At 41.3% G+C, this 16,408-nt stretch overlaps 1 protein-coding gene across 2 annotated transcripts in view; it reads left to right on the top strand.

Annotated features, from left to right (window-relative positions):
* The first annotated feature begins 7,570 nt into the window (after positions 1 to 7,570).
* The window catches only part of b3glcta (beta 3-glucosyltransferase a), a 74,027-nt gene continuing 65,189 nt past the window's right edge, over positions 7,571 to 16,408 (top strand). The window contains exon 1 of one of the 2 annotated variants that reach the window (XM_075473105.1): positions 7,571 to 7,812. In XM_075473105.1, coding sequence (XP_075329220.1) covers positions 7,749 to 7,812 — 64 coding nt within the window. In that variant the 5' untranslated portion in view covers positions 7,571 to 7,748. The remainder of the gene's footprint in view (positions 7,813 to 16,408) is intronic. The other variant, XM_075473106.1, reaches the window with a different exon arrangement.

The raw sequence follows: 16,408 nt of genomic DNA, 5'->3' as shown, positions 1-16,408 counted from the left end.
TGACTTGGCATGTTATTGACATCCTCAAACCTTCATCTTTCAAGTCTATATGATGCTATCACATGATTGCTTGTGTTTGAAAGGGATAATGTGTACTGACAAAGACACAGAGAATGATTATGTAATCATGCAGTTTATTGCTCCAGTTTTTGTAATGTGCACATCTCGCAGCAGTGACTTTCAGTGTTTACTTTAAGTGGACAAAATTAAAATCAGCTACTGAATCTTTAAAAGGTGTATGGATTTAGTTTTTTGATAAAGTACTCCTCACTCATTTAGGACTTACTGAAAATATACCTATTTTGGAGCAGATATAGTTAAAGTGATAATAGCTATTACTGCATAATATAGATTTTTCTAAATATTTGAGATATAATGTATCATAAGAACAATTAACGCAATTTCTGTCAGAACCACTCTCGTCAAAATGAGACGAGAACAGAGATGAATTTCAGAAGCTTATTCTGAATGCATACAATTTATGTTTGGCGGTATGGCTCTGTTCGGAGGAAGTTCCCGACTTTTCCATGAGCTCCATGGAAGCCAAGACAGGGAACAGCAGCATCCTCAGGTGGAGTGCCTTCCATTTGCTGTAAAGGCAACAAACCCCCTAGAACAGAGCAAGCAACAATGAACAACAGTATGACATTGTTTGGCAATGAGAAGTCGGTGGAGCAGGGGAGGTGGTGGGTGCAAGCAGAGAGCAAAAAAAAAGCAGTGACAGCAAACCAAGTTTAAATGAAGTGCCCCAAATGCCAGCATCCAATAGCGAGCATCAGCTGATTACCCATTGAGCGCAGCTGGCCATAAGGGTTGGGTCGGCGTCAGCCAATAGGCAAAGGGCGCGTTGACTACGTGGTCTGCCAGAACTAACGCGATGCTCCATTTCTGTCAGAACCACTCTCGTCAAAATGAGACGAGAACAGAGATGAATTTCAGAAGCTTATTCTGAATGCATACAATTTATGTTTGGCGGTATGGCTCTGTTCGGAGGAAGTTCCCGACTTTTCCATGAGCTCCATGGAAGCCAAGACAGGGAACAGCAGCATCCTCAGGTGGAGTGCCTTCCATTTGCTGTAAAGGCAACAAACCCCCCAACAGACCATACCGGAACGCAGCCAGCCAATTGGATTGTTGGACCAGGGTGTCCTACAACCCCCCAACTGACCATACCGGAATGCAGCCAGCCAATTGATAAGTTGGAACCAGGGTATCCTACCCCCCCCAACGATTTATTAGCTACCAACGTGTGACACCATTATGATTAGTAGTAGTAATATTACAAAATAATTATTAAACCGCGACTAAGCTTGACGTTAAAAAGGTGGAACTGCCGTAGGCTCACATTAACACAGACTGAAATGTGATGCGAGTATTTAATTGGGGCAAGCATTGAACTCAACCACTTAGGTACACCATAAAAATATATTCGGTCTCCACAGCAGCGACAGCGCTTTGCGGCAGGGCAAAGCAGAGCAAGATCCAAGCAAGCAGAGCAAGATCCAAGCAAACAGAACAGGATCCAAGCAAACAGAACAGGATCCAAGCAAGCAGAACAGGATCCAAGCAAGCAGAGCAAGATCCAAGCAAGCAGAGCAAGATCCAAGCAAAGCACCATCCAAGCAAAGCAGAGCAAGATCCGATCCAAGAACAGCAAAACGAGATCCAAGCAAAGCAGAGCAACATCCAAGCAAAGCAGAGCCTTAACACACTTCACCTGACCACCTAGGAAGTTAGTCACCGTGAGCTTGCATATTTTTCTATCCACACAATTAAAAAGCCATAAAGCATAACACAAATGACCTCTGTCATTGCTGTTCGTGCCATCAATTCCGGGAGCGGTTTTAATGATTTGACTTCATCCCAAATTTATTTGCGATCTTAATCAGCATCTTTCATGCAAAGTGCACAGCTGCACAATTTTTTTTTTTTTTTTTTTTTTTTTTTTTTTAAATACCAGTAGGCAGCTATTCTAAGTGGAAAAACCTTTCAATGACCCATTGAAAACTACCTTCCCAACGCACAAACTCCAGCTAGCTGAACATCAGCTTATAGCAGGTTTAAGTAAAAATATACTGAAAATCTAGCTGTGGCAAGATGACACGTAGCATGGCAACTTGCATCAACAGGGTATCACAATGGCTTTAGTAAGCAGAGAAACAGGATGCCATTTATTTCAAACTTCCAAGAAGACCGGCAGCCTCCAAAATGACAAAATGAGAAGAGGCAAGTGCTTCCTAACACGAGCACACCACATGCATAAGTCGTATACAAATTCCCAGAAAGCAACACTCAGTATTTGCAAGCAAGAAACTAAAGGGAAGAAAGAAAAGCCTCCAGTGTTTCCTGCAACAGGTTTCTCAGAGGTTCATCCTGCACCAGTACTTACTGGACAGATTGCTCTTTTATCAGTTCACAGCTGAAATCAGCTTTTACAGGCTACTTCTCACAGAAGGAAAAAGGACAACGCTCCTCCTGAAGGGATAAAGGCTCGTGTATACTTCGCAGCAGTGTGTCGCAGTGAGCTTGTCGCAGACACGACGCAGTTATTTTTGATTTATGCCTTGAAGCGCTGTCTGCGCTATGTTAATCCCACGCCGCAACGCAAGAGGGACAATCACGAACAAGCTAGGATTGTGGGTGTTACGGTTACGGAGGTCATTCAACAACAATGCGACTGGACGAATGCGCACTTTGATTGAGATGCAGCTGATCGATCTAGAAATAGAGAAATATTGCTACTACTGGAGCTGGCAGAGAGGGAAAGAATCGTCACGGTTAGCACGGTTAGCGTCAGCCGGTTAGCAAACTGGAAATACGCATAGTGTAGAGCGGATGTAGAGTTGACCAATCAGAGGCCTCCTTCTCTCCTCCCTGCGGCGATGTTTGCGGTGAGTTACAATTTGAGGAGGTGCACCAGAGTGTCTGCGTAGTGTCTGCGTAGGGGGGGGCATGTCTGTGTTAACTGCGACACACACGCAGACGACCTGGTTTCCGAGTATAAATCAGGCTTAGTTGTGGCATCAACCGTGGGGACGATGGTTGAAATGTTTTGATGTCATGCAAATTAGCATGCCATTTGCTGCGCAAGAGCCAATCACAATCAGGCTGGTGTTACACGAAGTGGCCAGACGCTTGTCCACAAAGCATCACAAACATATGCTGTAGAACTGCTACAGATGTCAGATCCTTTAAATCATCGAGTGCATCACTGATCTCAAGTGCCATCTTGTGTTTATGCTCAAGCCTTTAAACACAAAAACTGTTGGACGCATATTGTGCCTGAAATTGTCCCCTAAATGGCCCCAAAGAAACGAGTGAGGACGGCAGGGATTGATTGGACGGGAAGCGCAAAGCCGTTGGCCAGTACGTATGATTCTCTTAGTATATGAGCATCACAGCTCACACAGCAGTGCTCAGGAGAGCAGTATGTATCCTTATGATATGGTGTTATTTGTAGCTTAGAGGACTGCTTTATAGAGCATAAGACTAGCTATCTTATTGTCAGTTATAGAGCGTTAAATAAAGGATTCCTGTTAGAGGCAATAGTTGTGTTTTACTGGACAAGTCTCTTTAAAAATCGCTCTATATGAGCGTCTGTAGAGACCTCCACTGTTTAAAATTTTATAATTCCCAGAGCTCATTTACCAGTTGAATAAATATTCAAAGGTAGTTCAGTCAGCCAAGTACACTTAGGCTCCATTGTTTACGATAGCCTAGCTAATCGCCTCTTACTGCTGCTTTTGTTAAGCAAAAAATGCAGCTAAGTAGTGAAGTTCACTGTAGGTCTCTGGAGGTTGTTATACGACGAAGTGCATGCCTATAGCAAACAGGGTAGCATCCTGACGTTCTTCTCTTCAGGATCAAAACCTTTTCAGGGCCTATCAACGATGAGCCGAATTAATACAAGCAGAACATACATGAGCAATAATAATCAATGAGATCAATTCGACCACAGCCACAGTTGGGCTTAATTCACAAAATGCTTTTGTATCCATCCATTCTTCATCCATTGAGCATGGGATTCAGTTCATGACACCGTGGTCATTTTAGCAGCAGAACAGCTCTGACTTTGCATTCTCCATGCACAGAATTGATTCTCCCTCTACTGAGTTCACAGTGAAACCCTGAAACTTGTCAATGAATCTCTGATTTTATTATAAAAGCACTCACTTCACTTTACCTGGCAGCTTGCATTCAATACAGTGGGAAAAAATAAAAATAGACTTGCTTGCTGGTGGATAAACGAGCAATGCTGTAGCTAGCACTGAGAGGAGGAACTAGTCCAAACAATGTTTCCGACATTGACCGAGGAAAGGCAATAGTTGTTAATCCTCTGACTCACATCAACTCCCACTGTATCCACAGGCACAAGCACTCACACCCGACACGACAGGTGACGCCGCACCCATCAGACTGTATGCAGATAATACCAGTCAACAGCGTGTAGCGCCAGAGGCGCGCGCTCCACCTTAGAGCATCACCGCGAGGATCCACGGACCAATAGTCACGCAAAATCATGTGAATCGGTGTAAAATAAGCCGCGTGTCTAACCGCGGCAAGCCCTGCCACGTACAGGAGCCTGCCGCGGCCTACCTTGACTCTGACCGCGGCTTCTGTGACAGCTCGCCCGGTGTCGCGTCTTGGCTCGGCTGAATGTCCTCCACGCGTCCATCTCAGCCGAATCTCAGCCGAATCTCCGACTCCGCCGGCAGCGGGGATCCATGCCGGACGACAGGGTAAGCAGCACAATAATATAGCATCGGCGCGTATGCTAATCGGAGCTACGTCTTGTAAGCAGAAGCAAACTTTTTGCCTCTACGCGGGGAGCTGCTGTGGAAGGCTGCAAGCAGAGAGCAAAAAAAAAGCAGTGACAGCAAACCAAGTTTAAATGAAGTGCCCCAAATGCCAGCATCCAATAGCGAGCATCAGCTGATTACCCATTGAGCGCAGCTGGCCATAAGGGTTGGGTCGGCGTCAGCCAATAGGCAAAGGGCGCGTTGACTACGTGGTCTGCCAGAACTAACGCGATGCTCCATTTATCATTTATGACCTTATCAAAATGATCTCAAATATGTTGTATTATTAATAAAAGCTTGCGTACTTTAAAATGTGTCTGCTTTTTAATGAATAATTATTTTTTTAATCACTGTTTAATATGCGTGAACCTTGGATTAGATATTTCAAGGACCTGACAAAACGACATATCTATGAAATGGGGATTAGACTCATCAAAAGACTAAACAGCACAAATAATAAAATATGTTGGAACACATGTCACCGGCGAATATAATGACTGTAGCTGTGCAATTGAGGTAATTGTGAAAGGAAACTACACATACACACACGACTTATCTGTGGATGCGGTTATGTTTGTGCAGGCAAATTAAGGCGTGACATGGAACAAGAAATGAGGGAATGAGGTGTTGTTAGAGTGTGTCCACATAAAAGCATTTTGCACAGTCCATCAAGTAAATTGTCGCCATGGTATTCATTTATTTTTTGCTGGGCAAACTGTTCGGAGAAACGAAATCCGTGGAGCTCTTGAAAACCTGCAATGCATCTTCCTTTGCTCAGTCACATGTGCAGACACACACAGAGACTCACAAATCTGAACTCTCAACATCCCTCTTATTTGAAATGTATGCATGTGTGCAATGTAATGATACATGATACATGATGATGTTAATTGATAATTAGAAGGGAGTTTCTACATCTCATTTATTGTTTGATTACAGTAACTATTAGCACTCGCCTCTACCCTAAAACCTAATTACACTCACACACAATAAAAGCTTCAGAAGAACTGAATTATTCAGAAATGCTCAGCAAATATCAGCACCTACAGGGGAAAGGAAAGAAAAGTCAGAAATATTCTGCCATCAGTGATCGCTAGTTACATTTAAGTTGTTAACATATTACATTAAACATGATTTGATTACAGTGTCTAAAGACAGATTAGCTGCTCAAGTGACACTGAGTGGCAAACAAGTTAGTTCAGGTGTCAGCAGTCATGAACCAGACAAACCGTCTGTATTTCACTGTAAAGTCAAGTAACTGTCACTGTCCACAAATTGGCTCTTTCATCTAATGTCAGAGGAGAAAAAAAACAGTGTGAGGCTGTCTTGATTCTCTTGTCTCTGGCTGCGTTCGCAGTTCTAAAGCTGGACTGATCTGTCAAAGTGGATTTGAGTGAATGTTGCCTTCACATGATGTCAGAAATGCTGCGTCTACAGTCACACATGAGAGGAAAAAAATGACTGCAGTGAACATCAAAAACAGATGCTGTCAAAATATAGTATTTCCACTATTCAAAGGTAAGATCAAGCCACTGTTGCTTTGACACTTCAACTCGTTTCTTCAGGATCCTCAAGTTGTCAATGCCCTCCAAATCATATATTTTTAATCTATTTAATTCACAACATATGAAATAAAAACAACCTCTAATTCCACATCTTAATACCTTTGCAGAAAAGGCACTTGCATAACAGAAAAGTCAAGGTATAGCTTAAAAATCCTGCATGCAAAACACCTAAGTGCAATGCAGTAATTTAAAAATGTTGATAACTTATTACATTGGCATGCTAATATGATCCCTTCTGATCTTAGATTAAATAGCATAGTGTCAAATCTTATTATACACTAGAACCCAGCAAAACAAAGCTGTTGTTTTAGGATGATATTATTTAGAAAATAGCCAAACATTCCCATATTTCATCAGTAGCAAAGAAAAGCAACTCAGCATATTTACTGGTACAGCATGCTTACACATCAGTTTTCAGTTGCTGTGATTAACTGGGCCCCAGTTAACCTTGTGCTGGAAATAAACTGTTCAATTTACTGTACTGAGGAGAGTCACAAAGGTGTAAACTGTCCTAATCTCAAAGAAAAGTGAGTCAGGTGTAAGTTAACCACAGTTTGTACATGCCCACACAATCCTGATAAGAGGTGCAGTCTGGCAAAACTATGTGAATCGTGGCATGGGTATGTAAGGAGTATTAATAGGCCTTTTTCAGAAGTGGTTTTCATAGTAGAAAAAGTCCCCATGGGTGGGTTAACCATGACCTCAGCTATTTACGCGTCCAAACCATGAAATTCCGACAATGAGTCTGATTCACAGCTCTGTGACGCAGGCAGCTAAATATATTCAGCCATCACTGACCTCACACTTTATTTCACAAACATTTCACTATGTCAAAAAAACTACAACAAAAAAGTTTTCCACTTCCGAGGTCCTGCTGTTATACATGCTGACTGAATGGAATGATTGCAAAATCATACTCATTTAACGTTTCTGTTGAAGGCTTATTTGTAAACGATAAGGTTCGGGCAAAATAAATGAATATATGAGTAAATAAACAACAGTATAATGCCTTCATTGTGCATGTTCATGATAATGTTATCGAGAGTTAAGTGTTAAAAGGTAGCCTATCTGCAGTTCTAGTAGTCAGCAGATTTTCATTAGAGCACCTGAAGGCAGTAACATAAACCTTCATGTGGGTGTTTTCTATTTTTTTCCTCCATCTGGCCATTCCTTCTGTCAGCTGAATTCATCCCGCCAGCAGAGCGCGTCCCTGCGCCTTGCACAGAAAGCGGGGATGCCTGCCACCACAGCACAAACCCACTTCCCGTTTTCCGTGAAACTGTGATAAGGCATAACCCCAGCTGTTTTCTTTTTCAACACCGTCAGAAACCCATCCACCGCGCGCTTTCCCCGCCGCTTACATTAGTCACAGGACTCTCCCAGGATGCTGTCGAGCTGCCCACACATCGGACACAAAGTGGCAGGATGTCTGATTTTCTTCTCCTTCCGTAAGTGCTCACTTTACTTTCTAATCCTCATGTCAGGGTACTTGGAGCAGGCAGCTGAGGGGGGACGCAACGACGCCCGCAACAGTAAACATTTTGTCTTGTTTCGAAAGGCAGAAGCGTGTGTTTGGAAAGGAGATGAATAATAATTCCAGCTGCTGTAAACTGAGGGCATTTTTATAACTGTTTGAGAAGTGCGGAGCCATGATCCGCCTCAACTTCCCGAGGAGTTTACAGGCGTTTTGCTCTTACCGACAGCCATGCGTGTTTGTGCGGAGCGGTGACTGTAAGCTTATTATCGTGTTAATCACAGGGAAAGATGTGGGAACCGTCTCTGTCTGAGCAGCGGTATTTGTTTTGAAGTCTGTCCAATCATCGCCACAAACAGTGTTGCTTCTTCCTGACACATCGACGCTGAGCTGGCAGGAGTCGAGCCCGAGGATCAATGCACCTCCGGTTGTGTCTCCCAGAAACTCTCAAGTTATTGTTTTCTTTGTCACTCAACCTCTTTGCTGGGAATTTGGTAACAAAAGTCGAAAATGAATGAATGCATTTGTATTTGTATTAAGCTATTGACGCTGTATTGTGTCAAAATACACAGACTTATCAACCCATTGAAAGAGTGTGTGCCTATAAGTTTTTTTTTAAATAATAATAAAAAAATAATTATATATATATATATATATATATATATATATATATATATGATCACACATTTCTACCTGCTTTGAAGTCCATTTATTTGGGCAACAATGTAAATGTAGTTGAATTTAACATAGCAATGTGACTTTGAAAATTAAGATTCTTACACCCAGCATGACCTTGCACATATTATACACCCACAGATAGACTGAATGTAAACGGTGAGCCTTGTCCATTTGGAAAAGGAGGGATCAGGACGCAATCTGTGGCAGCATTTGTGGAGAGATTTCCAATGAGTGACCAGTATTGCCTCTGCCCAGTGCACCATGTAGAAGTCCATTTGAGCAGAGTAAGATAAATGCTACAGACAGGATGGTCTACCCTGTCTTCCACAAGGTTCTGGAAATATATTACTAAAGAAAGCAATGTCTGAACCAGAAGGTGCCCGAGACATCATAAAATATTTTAAGAGCATAATCCTAATGCTGCAAGAAATTATTCCTGGTCACACAGATTTATTATTAATTGAATTTGACCAAAGATAATTTGTTTTTAACCTCCACTTAGTCACACTGGCATTATTTCTCTGCTCGCTTTACACCTCATTATGCTCATATCGTATAAAAACTTTTTTCTGTTTACCATTTTGTTCAGTCTGCTGGTAATGCAGGAAAAGTTGTCACCATATAATTCAGGATCACCTTTCATCTTTAATTCTTCCTTACAATTCAAGACATTGAGACATGTCAGTTTCATCATTTCATCATAACAGGATCGGGATGAAATGCTGGAATTATTCAAGGTTGTGGATGTGTCAAAAGTCAGATGTGAGCAGCCATGGTCTCTGCTGTAATCAAGCCTGTGCACAAAGAAAAACTGTGTTTGTGTGTTTGGCACCAAGTTGGCCATTTCGTTGGCCATTAAACTCTGAGAAGGCTGTTTCCTCTCCCCATGCGTGATATTCATAGACCTAATATCAGAGCACGACTGAGGTCTGGAGAGTTGCCAGTCTGGTGACATTAGGGTGCCGTTTTTCACTTATGCTGTCCATGAAGTTTGAACAGAGTATCATTTCTGATGTGCTCTGGAGCGGCTTGCAGTGGAGTGTGACAGAGTTGATGAGAGTGCAAAACCGCAAAGTGTGACGTCACTTCACAGTTTTTTAGTCCACATGTGATGCATTTCACCTGTGGTGGCTCCACAAAGTCTGCATTTGCCTGTTGAATCAGGTGTGGAAACAGGACAGTTGTGCAGTATGGACTCAACTTTTAAAGCAGAAAAAGATTTTAAAGAGGATTCATGTTCTCCTTTTGTGAGTGTGATAAAATTCTTAAATGGCGTATTGGTGAACATTGGATGTGATTTTTATTATCTGATGACGAGAAAGGTCTACTGCAGTCGATTTTATTTATTTGTAACTTGGTTTAAAAAAAGATTGGTTAGCCATGTTCTGACATTTTCATTTCCGAGGCTATTGTCTTTTTCAGCATCTGAATTTTACTTACAGATGACCATTTATCTCCATCTATAAAAGACATCCACATTCCCACCCCTTCAAGACAGCTGGAATCAGTGACAGTGGAAAAGATTGAGAATTTGATTTAAGAGATGGTGGTGAGGAAAGAGCTGAGCCACAGAGCACATCTCTCAGACAATCAAACTACAGTGTTTATTCTGACCCGCAGCTGGTGTCACAAGTTTCAGAATTTGGAAGGAAATAGATCTGTGGCACAAAACAAACCACGGCTTAGACAGCCATTAATAGTAAGCTATGAATGTGGCATGTTTAATTCAGCAATCAAAATAGCCTTTTTTTGTAGTCCTAGATAAAAACAAAAGAAGAAAAAAAATGAGTGGTGATCAATTGTAGTTTTTATGACAGAGTTTTTTTGTTGTTTTTATACATAAAATGTAGGCCACAGTTAAGAAACTGATCTCAGGTACCTAATCTTGCGTAAACTGACATATTACGCTAATTATTTTTTTCTTTTGATACACTTTATTGAACCATCTGGTATTATTCTTCTGTGAGTTCATCAACCTCCTTTTTAGAAACGTCATTCATAGGAATTATCTTAGATTTGACCTAAAATTACTCTTAAGATCATTTCTAACGGTTCACTTGCATCTCATTCATTAAAGGTGCTCAACTTTGAAGAAAACCTTGTTTATACAACTGCGTTTCAAAAATCAACTTGAACTGATGACACCTAACGTGCAATAGAGGATAGAGAGGATAGAGAAAGGCTCATTTTTTTGCCAGACAAGACTAGATCAGATGTTAGAGGAGATTAAAGCCAGCCAACAATTACTGTGAAGTGGAGCTTTGACAAAGAAGGCCAAACACAGATGGGAGTGTGTTGCCACTGCAGTGACCAAAGGGGGCAGAAATAACCGGGCCTTAGTTGTTTATTAAACTAAAGGATCATTTTATATATTACATAATACCTTTAATAAATAATTATTTTTAGTGTGTTCATAAAGCTCATTCACATTTTATAACTTACCTGGGCCTTGTTTAGACCTGAGGTCCGTTTCACGTAGCAGGTTTAGTGAAAACTCTGAGTTGGTTAACCCTGAAATGAGGGAAACCCTGAGTTTTCCGTTTCACAAAGGGAGGTAACTCAACCCTGAGAAAGAGGGGTAACTCTAGCCTGTTTCACAAAGAGAGGTAACTTAACCTCTCGGTCAGTTACCGGAGTAACAGACTCTCTGAACCTAACCTGGTCGGGACCAGGTTTTATTCAAGAAACTGTGAGTTTCTTTCTGTCTCCGCCCTCTTTCAGCCACACACGCCATTTGATTTCCTCATTCATTCAGTCAGCAGAGCGAGTTCTTCTACTTCTAGAAGTCCATTAGGCACAGTAGGAGGCAACTTTTTTCACGAACATGTCCTTTTGACAACGATCCTGTGGATGAAGGTGCAGCATTATTGCGCAGAGAAATAAATATTCGTCGGAGATGGTTATCAGACCGCGCATAGATTTTTGCATTTACAGACAATTATCTTTTTGAGCGGCACCATCAGAATGTGTTGGGACAAAAGAAAAAAAAGACATAAAAGACAAATAGATATTTGTATGAATAGGCTTAAAAAGACATATATAGGCCTATTATATTTTATAAAGGCACTCGTGTCTTGGGGGTGGACTCCCTCCGGGGATTCCCTCAGCCACTGCCCTCCCGTTAGAGGTGGTGGCCACCACCCGTTTTACGGGCATCTGCCTTCTTTCTGTTGGCTCAGTAGAAGTCTGTGTTAGTTTAAATAGGCTTAATTATTTAACAGAACATGATATAGATGATGACTCTAAATTGTCCTTCGGAGTGACTGTGAGTGTGTATGGTTATTTGTCTTGTTTGTCTCTATGTGGCCCTGCGATGGACTGGCGGCCTGTCCAGGGTGTACCCCGCCTCTTGCCCATTGACCGCTGGGATAGGCTCCAGCCCCCCCGCGACCCGACTGACGGATTCAGCGGTGTATAGATAATGGATGGATGGATGATATAGATGAGAAGACATAGTTTATGTGTGTGAAAACAGCATTATGTTGGGAATAAAATAACTGCACAGTCAAATAGCCACTTAATATTTATTTTACAGTGTAAAACATGATCAAAATGAGGTACCTCCATGCCGAGGTCTCACCTGTTTGAACAATGTTTTTATATTTCATCTTAAACTGCTGCCAAGTGCGCTTCTCCCCTGCGGGATTGCACCTAAATGAAATAAATGAATGGGCTACCATTCAAGCAGTTTCCCTGTAATAATATTGTGATTGCAAAGGACTACATTTAAACTTACACTTTTGCTGCTGCAACGGTGTTACTTATTTCTAAAAACGTATTGAAACTCGCCGCATGAGCGCATTAAGATTTCCAATTCGAGGTTGGTGAAAAACGTAGCCCCTCCTCTTCCCCGTTGCCAAGGTGACTCGTCGAATCGGGGCTCCATTGATGCTGGCTTTTTAAAGTTGTGGTGCACGCGCTAAACTCAAGGTGAACTTACTCAGAGTTGATTAACCTCACTCAAATCAGCGTTTGTGGAACCGAAAACTCAGAGTTTTAAATCTCAGAGTAGATCAACTCAGAGATCAGGAATAGACTCAGAGTTGGTTGAACCTGCTACGTGAAACGGACCCCTGGTAATAAAGTGCGTCCTGGGGGACCAAAAATCAAATGGACACCTCTCAGTACACAGTTGACATTAAAATATGTCCCCACATGTGTTTTAAGTGACCACTTTCGATCAGATCACATTCCCCCATCTTTATTTTATAATCAACATGTCAATCATTTCCATTTTTGAAAATTTTTTGAATAAATTAGTTTATGCAGTGGATGGTGAGGGTGGTCCCTTAAAGGGGAAGTTTTGTTTTTTTTAAATCTGAAACTTATTTCTGGCATAAAATACGTTGATCTACTCACCGAAAGCAGTTTGGTGAAAGTCGGCGTCCTTCGGGAAGGTATTTAGATTACTCGAGATCTGCGTACAGTATATCCATATAACGGGAGAGAACAGGGCATAGACAATACAGCCACTAAATAAGGTATTATCTGTCTTTATTTCACCAATGCTTTAAGGCGAATGAATGAATGAACGCGTACTATTGCACTGTTAGCTCATAGCTGCCGTGTGCACACGCGTCTAGTGGGATGACTTCATCGACGTGCGCCGCTGCAGCACAGCTCATTCACACCAGTAAGGACGTCCAAAGTACTCAAAGTCGCCGTCCACGTCATCAAAATCTGATAAATATCCTGCCATGTTGCACAAAACTAGGAGTAGCCGGCCGTCACAGAGCACAGAGTAAATACGCTGTGCTGCAGCGATGCGCGTCGATGAAGTCATCCCAGTAGACGCGTACGTGTGTAGAAAGCTTCCGATAATATGGAAGTTTTTCTGTGCCATCAGTTTGAATACGAATTTCTAATGTTGAATTTTTACAGCATCAAAATCAGACTTTGAATTTGAAAAACCAACAGTGTAAAAAAAAATCAATTTCTAAAAACAAAAATCAGTGGAAAAAAATTCAACTTCAAAAAATTCAGTGGAAAAAGAACCAGACTCAACATCCGGGTAAACAGGGAGAAGCAATTGATCCCTGTCTCAATTCATCCAACGGCAGCCAATCAAGTTACGCTCCATTGGACAGATCAGCTCAATAGATATTAGTAATATTTATTACTCAATTTTACTAACACAAATGGGAAATAAAGTAAACTCACTCACCGAAGCACCATCACCCGCGTTGGTGGACATGGCTGATCTGTCCAATGGAGCGTAACTTGATTGGCTGCCGTCGGATGAATTGAGACGGGGATCGCTTGCTTCTCCCTGTTTACCCGGATGTTGAGTCTGGTTCTTTTTCCACTGAATTTTTTGAAGTTGAATTTTTTTCCATTGAATTTTTTTTTAGATGTTGAATTTTTTTACGCTGATTTTTGTATTTACAAATTGATTTTTTTTTACACTGTTGGTTTTTCAAATTCAATGTCTGATTTTGATGCTGTAAAAATTCAACCTTAGAAATTCGTATTCAAACTCTGATGGCACAGAAAAACTTCCATACCATAAGCCCCCCAATGAACGTATGAACGTATTATATGCCAGAAATAAGGTCCAGGTTTAAAAAAAAAAAATAAAAATAAAAAATAAAAAACTTCTCCTTTAACGTGGCCAAGTATCCATCTGTGTTCTAACTGTTACAAGAATGTGGCCACAAGTGTCTCATACGACCTCTGAAGCCACTTTCACATGCCCTGGAGTCCTGAAATGTTCTGGTGATGTTCCCGATCAGTGACATATGAGATTTTCCACCCATCTCCCTGGTAAAATCTCCAGGACATCAATGAATGAGACAATTTACAAATGTGTCAGCAAATATTCCAAAGCATTTGCAACTGCTGTGAGAGTGAGTGTGTGTATGTGCTGATGAGTTTGTCCCTTCTGCTTACCTGCATGCTGCTTTCCACTCACTCGCCACTGTTACGGACACATACTAATACATGCAGTACTTAAATCGCCATAATAAAGAGCCTCTTCTGCTATTTTTGACTTGTAAAGAAAATTTCCACAGCGTGATTTCTGCATTGCATGCTGCCTCCTGGACATTTTAAACACCCATTCCCCCACACCCACCTTCGCATCCACAGCAGAAACTCTCCCGCTGTGATGTGCTTGTGCGAACAGCATTTACGGAAAAAGACCAGATCAAATTGTCTTCACATTATGTCAAATAGCTCCGGTGCTCATATGTGAAAATGGCTGAAATGTGGCAGGAGTGATTGGACCTGAATGTGTCCTTCGTGTGTTCATTTCTGTATTTAGAGCCGTTTACTTATGATTCTGCCTCTCGTATAATGACAGCTGGGATAAGCTCCAGCCCCTTCCCTTTGGCCATGCCCAGGATAAAGTGGATATACAAAATGATGGATGGATCAACAGGACCTTGGACAAACACATCTGAAATACCAATATCCCTACAAAACCCTCCTCATTAAAATAAGTCGTACTTATGATCCAAATCATAATTTTTTTACAACGTTTGCAATTATCCTGCTTCTCAGCATAGAGTAAGCACACATCTAAGAAGTTATTATCACGTGCTGTGGACTGTACCCTGAAGAAGGCTGTTTCTGCTGATACACATGAGTTTCAACCCAGCTCTGTTTTAACATGCATAAGCACTGCCAGTTTTTTTAGAATTTCATTAGTTACACGAGTAAAGGCAATTTTCACTTTGTTTGAGGAGTGCCCTGGATCCTCCTTCTTCTCGAGATCAAAGCCATGTTGAGTTTTCTCTGCTGGCAGGATGGAGTCACCCTGGGTGTTGGGGTGAGGAGGTCTTGGATTCAACAGAAGTTTGCAGTGCAGCTGCTGATGTGGCTCTGAGCTTGCCTTTCCAACCCTTCAGTGAAAGACCAGCTTTTAGCTAAGGAACAAGTGGGTGTCTGGAAGCCTCTGTTGTTTGATTAAAACACCAGTTAGGCTTCAGTCAATAAAAAGCTTTGTGCTGCAAGGAACGTGTAACAAGATGATCTCACTAGACAACATAAAATGGTCTTCTGTGATATATTTGTCCCTGACAGATATCTGGCTTTAGGTACTATAGGCCAGCTTGTTGAAACTCGATGAGCTAGAGATCCCACGTACTGTTCACGTAATCATCAGTTATTATCAACATATTTCCAGTTCACTGATCATTTTCAGGAGACATTTGGACTTACAAATGTCAAAGCACATAAAATATCTCAGCAAGTCATGAAAGTGAACCAGCATGCGCAACAGCAGGACATTTTCTTTGTGGAATGCAGCCATTATGAATATACCTGCATTGTCTCTGCTTTACCTCAGAATGTCAGCTGTGAAAAAGGTCTATGCATTTAATGTAAGGATGTAGTGAGAAGTTCTTCTTATAGGGTTGCTCAGTCGTTCATTTCTCAACTGATATCTTCGGAAACTAAAACTATTTTAGTTATTGTGATGATTAATGTCTTATACTGTGGCACAGGGTTTTATCCACAACAAACTTCAAAGATAAAGTTAAGTTTCCCATTAACTATCAACATCGTGTTGCCAGGCAAAAGCATCCAATAACAACAGAAGATTACAAACTGATTTAATCTGACAGTAAGCTGTGCTGCAGTGTGTGAATGTCTTGAAATTCTTACAGCTGAATCACAGAGTAAGCCAATTTGTATATTTAAGATTGAATATACAGCACATGTTTTGTTTTTTCTTTTTTTTCAGTGAAGTTCAGTTATTGTTCTTGGATTATGGCTTGTTAAAAGTGTTAATTAACATAATGTAAAAGCATCTTTCAAAACTTTGTATTATGCTACTCTTGGGGGGAAAAAAAGCTTACGTAGCCTGTATTTAAATTCAAAGCTATAGTATTTAGAAACCACTTCACAGCTCTGACTGAATTGAGAGTAGCTAGTATGGCCCCATGCCTGCT

Source organism: Odontesthes bonariensis, chromosome 9 (genome assembly GCF_027942865.1).
Source record: "Odontesthes bonariensis isolate fOdoBon6 chromosome 9, fOdoBon6.hap1, whole genome shotgun sequence".
Classification (NCBI taxonomy): domain Eukaryota; kingdom Metazoa; phylum Chordata; class Actinopteri; order Atheriniformes; family Atherinopsidae; genus Odontesthes; species Odontesthes bonariensis.
The sequence above is the reverse complement of the archived record's forward strand: the minus strand, read 5'-3'. Positions and strand labels throughout refer to the sequence as shown.